We start from the raw sequence: 5,182 nt of genomic DNA, 5'->3' as shown, positions 1-5,182 counted from the left end.
TAGACACAACAGCACTGACACTTCCGGTGGAAACCTTCAAAATAAAAGATGGTAACTATGAAGTTCTAGTACAGTTTAGTTTTTTTTCCAAAATAATGATCAGAATAATAAAAGTGCATCACTCTTACTGTTTATTACTGGCTACATTTTCTGAAGGATATGAATACATGCCTTGACTATACATGAAAGAAAAATATAGATATATACATATAAAAAAAGAAAGGTTATTTCTATGGTTTTGTTATGTTATGGTTTTGTGCATCTCAAAGTTACAACACTTTAACCGTGACATTATTACATCATGTCCTCACCTGCTTGTCAATTCTGTGCTGAAACATTGTGTATAATATATCCACCATATCAGAGGTGGATTAGTTTTAATAAAAAAACAACATGTGATCATCTTCCCACTAATAGTGGTCCCAGAGTTAGATGTGGAGGGGGTGTGACTGGTACAGCACCAGTAAGGGTTCACTCAGGGAGCCTATGTTCAGACCGTAAAGACTCTGTGTCAGGGCTTCATGAAGGACCAGACTCCCACTCTCGTCTGTGTAACGCAGCTGGAAACCCAGCACCTCCAGAGGCTTCACAGGTAGAACAGCTGACACATCAAACACATCATATCCAGATGAGGATCGCTGGTCCAGGGTCAGCAGTCTCTCCTCCAGGGCAGGACTTTCCTTCAGAGCTCCCTGTGAAGCTGTGACACTGTGCAGGGTGACGGTCACGCTGATGGGACGGGGGTGCAGGGTTTTCCTGAACAGAACCAGCTCTGCACCCAGCATGGAGGGGTTCAGGCTGCTGACATTGAACCAGATCCATCCTGCAGGGGCCTGATGTGGACCTGGTGATCCAAAGAAAATAAAAAGAGAAGGGAAGGAAGTCTGCAGTACAAGGTTTTCTGCAGAAACATACCAATGTGTTTTTGCTCCTTAACTAACAATCATGTATACTTACACATTTTGCTGACCATTTTTCATTCATACAGATAAATGTAAAACATCACTTTCCGTGATTAGAAGAAAGTAGCAAATTTAAAGGTCCCATATCATGCTCATTTTCAGGTTCGTACTTGTATTTTGTGTTTCTACTAGAACATGTATACATGCTGTAATGTTAATAATAAACCTTTATTTTCCTCATACTGTCGGCCTGAATATACCTGTATTTACCCTCTGTCTGAAACGCTCCGTTTTAGCGCATTTTGACGGAATTGCGTTGCTAGGCAACAGCTTGGGTCCATGTGTACTTCCTGTCAGTTGATGACATTCACATACACTGCAACCAGGAATAAACTGGGACACATTTAGAATGTTTACGTTTCAAATTGTGTCAAGGGTCTAAATATTGTATATTAGTGACATCACAAATGGGCAGAAATCCTGACAGCTTGTTTCAAATGCAGAGTTTCTGAATACGGGCTGTGTGTTTTTCCCTGTGGATTGAGTGTTTCGATACTTTCACAGTATTTATATAGGACTTAAGCCTGCTTTATAATAAAAATGCATAACTTTTTTATAATATGGGACCTTTAAAACAAGATGGTAATTAATTTCACATACCAACAACACTCCGAAAACTCTGCACCAGCGTTCCATCTGAAGTCCCAAAGTCTTGAGCCTCCAGTGAGTCCAGACGCTGATAGATCCCTCTCATGTAGGGATGTGGCTTAGCCTGATGGCTCGCAGATACTTTATTGATATGCAGCATTTCCAAAATGGCCTTGTTACGATCCTGGTCATCCTCTGCATCTCTGCGGTGATCCGTCTGCAGCAGGCCTGTGACGGAGCCCAGCAGGAGGAAGACCAGCGGTACGTCTAAAAATCCCAAGCAGACTCCTCGCATCATTCTGAGCTCAAATGATTTCCCAACCAGTCTGATATGATCCTGTATCTGCACTTTCTTTTTCTGTCAAAGTGCTGCTGGTATTTCCACCTGGCAGGCGGAACTGTACCAGTCTGTGCACTAATAGGTATGCAGGAACCACAGGGGCTGTCAGGACTTAGTGAAGCAATCCCATTCTGAAGCTGAGGAATGCTGCTTTCTTTTGACAAACACTCCACCGTGGACTGTACTGAGCCACAGTGCTGCACCGCTCTCAACAACAAGCCAACACTGGGCTGATGCACATGCACCAGAGCAATGGAGCCAGTGGAGCAAATGCATCCCCATTATTCAATAAGGGGGAGCAAAGTTATAGTTTTGCTACTCCACTTTTTTTCTTTTTTAAAGGGACTGTTTGTAAGAATCAGAAATGCTTGTTAACAGCGACACCTGTGGCCGATAAGTCAATGAAAGTCAGCGTCGGGTTCGCGCTTGTGCTCTACATAGACATGAACGAGCATCGCTCAAAACAGTGAGGCGACACACGTCAGCTAAAACCACAATATCACTCTATATTTCACCTGCTTGACAGTAATGTTAGCTGACCAGACGAAGGTCTCTCCATGAATCACTGCTGATCCTAGTGTTGGCTTTTCCTGCTTCAGCCTCCCGACCGCAGCCGGAGGGAACAGGGGATACACCAGAGTTTTGGTCGGAGACGATAACGTTTCTCGCTGCGGAGCCCCGTCACTTCACAAGACACGGGAAACCTCTGTTGGTCTGGAGGAGCTGCAGCAGTTATTTCTTCACAATTGCCACTGTACATTCGCTAGATATTCTCTATTCTGGTACACAGTCAGTATTTTATTTAAATAAACATATAATATGAGAAAAATAACTTTAAAACTTGTATTATTAAAAAAGTTTTATTAAAGAAGTTTTATTAAAAAAGTTGTATAAAAATAAAATAAACGGTTGATCAAGTATTAAAATAAAATAACTTTAAAACTTGTTTTATTAAAAAAAATAACTTATTATTTCAATGGAGCTTCCAAGCAAAAGAATTTCACACGATTGTACCTGTATAACCGGCGTGACAATAAACATCTTGAATCTTGAATCTTGATATACATATACATATTACTAACAACATTAGAATGATGATTCTGATGGCATCTACATCATTTCTGGGTGACAGGGTGGTTTTATGTGTTTTAATGGTTATGTGATTTTCATAAAACTGGTACTACATAATGAAAAATCATTTTAACTTGCTTTAACAGTGGTTCACTAAGGCAGCTAGATGGAATACCATGTGTTTGTAGTGGTCACATTATGTTCTCAGGCTAATACTGACCCCTACTGGCTTCCTGCAGAACTACAGTCCTTTATATATTAGTAGAGCAGTGTTAAAATGATATTTGGAGGAATTTCTCTTCACTCACTTTAAAAAGGCTTTAATAAATGTTGTTCTGGTACACCGTTTACACAGCTAAGAGGCTATAGGAGGTTTATGGCAGGTATGGGAGATAAGTAGGAAGCTGCCGGGTCACAAACTTTCTCATTTTACAGCTAAACCGTGCACTACAAGATGATTCTGAAAACATTTGAGGTGAGAAATAGGCATTACAGTAACAGAATATTGATTCATATTTGATCAGCGCTGCCTAGTTTGACCGTTTGATCGGAGTTTGCGAGTGATTGACAGCCGGCTCTCATAGACGGTTGCTGGAAAGTGGACCCCAGGTCAGCCCCTACTGTTTGTTTTCCCCCGGTCTGTGAAATCTTGCAGATGCCATTAGTAGCACCGGAGGACACCGAAGGACACCGGAGGACACAGAGGAACATGTTTTTTTCCAGGTTACCTGTTTCATGTACTACTGTCACATCGTTTTATAAAAATAACTTTTTTTAATCATATTTGCTCTAATCTCGCCTACTTCAGCTTTAATACTTAATCTTAAAAAACACTAGAATTGAGCATTAACAACAAAAAACAATGACAAATATTGTCCAGAAACCCTCACAGGTACTGAATTTAGCATAAAAAACATGCTCAAATCATAACATGGCAAACTGCAGCCCAATAGACAACAACAGCTGTCAGTGTGTCAGTGTGCTGACTTGACTATGACTTGCCCCCAAACTGCATGTGATTATCATAAAGTGGGCATGTCTGTAAAGGGGAGACTCGTGGGTACCCATAGAACCCATTTTCATTCACATATCTGGAGGTCAGAGGTCAAAGGATACCTTTGAAAATGGTCATGCCAGTTTTTCCTCAACAAAATGTAGCATAAATTTGGAGCGTTATTTAACCTCCTTGCCGACAACTTAGTATGACACAGTTTTCTAGTTTCATATGATACAAGTATCTTCACTCTAGCTTTAAAACTGAGCCCGCTACAACCTCTGAATTATCAATCTTGTTAACTTTGACAGCCCTATATACACACACACACACACACCACTAAAGGCCTGTGTATATAATCAAAGCAATGAGCTAAAAGAAGCTAAAAGGTTCTGGAGAGCTGAGAGGACCTGCAGAGTTGGTGATAATTCTCTGTTGGTTTGTCACCACGAACGACAACTTTTGACACTTATAGTCATTTGATACATCCAGAACATAAAAGGGAAATCCAATATGAGTAACTACAGTTTTTGTATAAGTTGAAGACCAGGATTTAGATTTGATTTCAAAAACTCGTTGTGTTTTTTCACATCATCTGGTCCAACTCTCCTTTTTCCCCCCCTCAGATTTACACCCCTGTCTGTGGCTTTACAGGGTTTGTATTCTTTTATAGAGTACATGAGGTCCATTTTCTCTCCTTTGGTGTGGTCCTGACATTAGTGTGTGCTGTTAAGCCTTTTATCTCTGCCTCTTTTCTGTTCAGTAATGACAAAGCTGCTCCGTAAACCACCAGGCATTTTGGACAGACTTTGATCTCGCAGCCCGGTGTTTGTCTTTGGGTTGTTCTGCTCCGATTACTGATCCCACAGCAGCAGCAGCAGCAGCAACAAGAGGAGGAAGCCGTCCTCAGCCTCTGTCCCTCCCTCCCGTCCCTCTCCCTAATCATCTCACTCTCTGGTGGGTGGAGTTTGTTACTGAGGAGTGAGCAAGATTCTGTCAATGAGGGAGTTGCAGTCGAAAGCAGAGGAGAGCAGACAGGTAGGGAAGAAGAAGAAGAGGTGCCAGATGTTAGCAGATCAGGTAAGGACATGTCTAAATCTATCTCTGCTGGAGACTACTATTGATCTGGAACATAATCAGATGTTTCCTTGGATGTCTTTTTCTTCTTCCTTCTCCTTTTTTGGGTAATTTTCTTCTTAATGACTTTGATTTATGCACTATCTGTCT

At 41.3% G+C, this 5,182-nt stretch overlaps 1 protein-coding gene across 1 annotated transcript; it reads right to left on the bottom strand.

Moving 5' to 3' along the window:
• Positions 1-246: 246 nt before the first annotated feature.
• LOC141760509 (uncharacterized) lies at positions 247-1,984 on the bottom strand. The gene is made up of 2 exons (XM_074623365.1): positions 1,563-1,984; positions 247-844 (listed from the first exon to the last, which is right to left on the bottom strand). Exons 1-2 carry the CDS (start codon positions 1,846-1,848, stop codon positions 429-431), a joined length of 702 nt encoding a protein of 233 aa, XP_074479466.1. The 5' UTR covers positions 1,849-1,984; the 3' UTR covers positions 247-428.
• Positions 1,985-5,182: the final 3,198 nt, after the last annotated feature.

The sequence above is a fragment of the Sebastes fasciatus genome, chromosome 22, assembly GCF_043250625.1.
Source record: "Sebastes fasciatus isolate fSebFas1 chromosome 22, fSebFas1.pri, whole genome shotgun sequence".
Taxonomy (NCBI): Eukaryota; Metazoa; Chordata; class Actinopteri; order Perciformes; family Sebastidae; genus Sebastes; species Sebastes fasciatus.
This window is presented reverse-complemented; position numbering and strand designations above follow the sequence as displayed.

What these genes read in the sequence shown, in the direction of transcription:
- LOC141760509 (XM_074623365.1), bottom strand. Translation starts at nt 1,848, where the DNA reads ATGATGCGAGGAGTCTGCTTGGGATTTTTAGACGTACCGCTGGTCTTC. An exon ending in GAGTTTTCGGAGTGTTGTTG is followed by an intron (nt 845 to 1,562) that starts GTATGTGAAATT and finishes TTGGATCACCAG; the next exon opens with GTCCACATCAGGCCCCTGCA.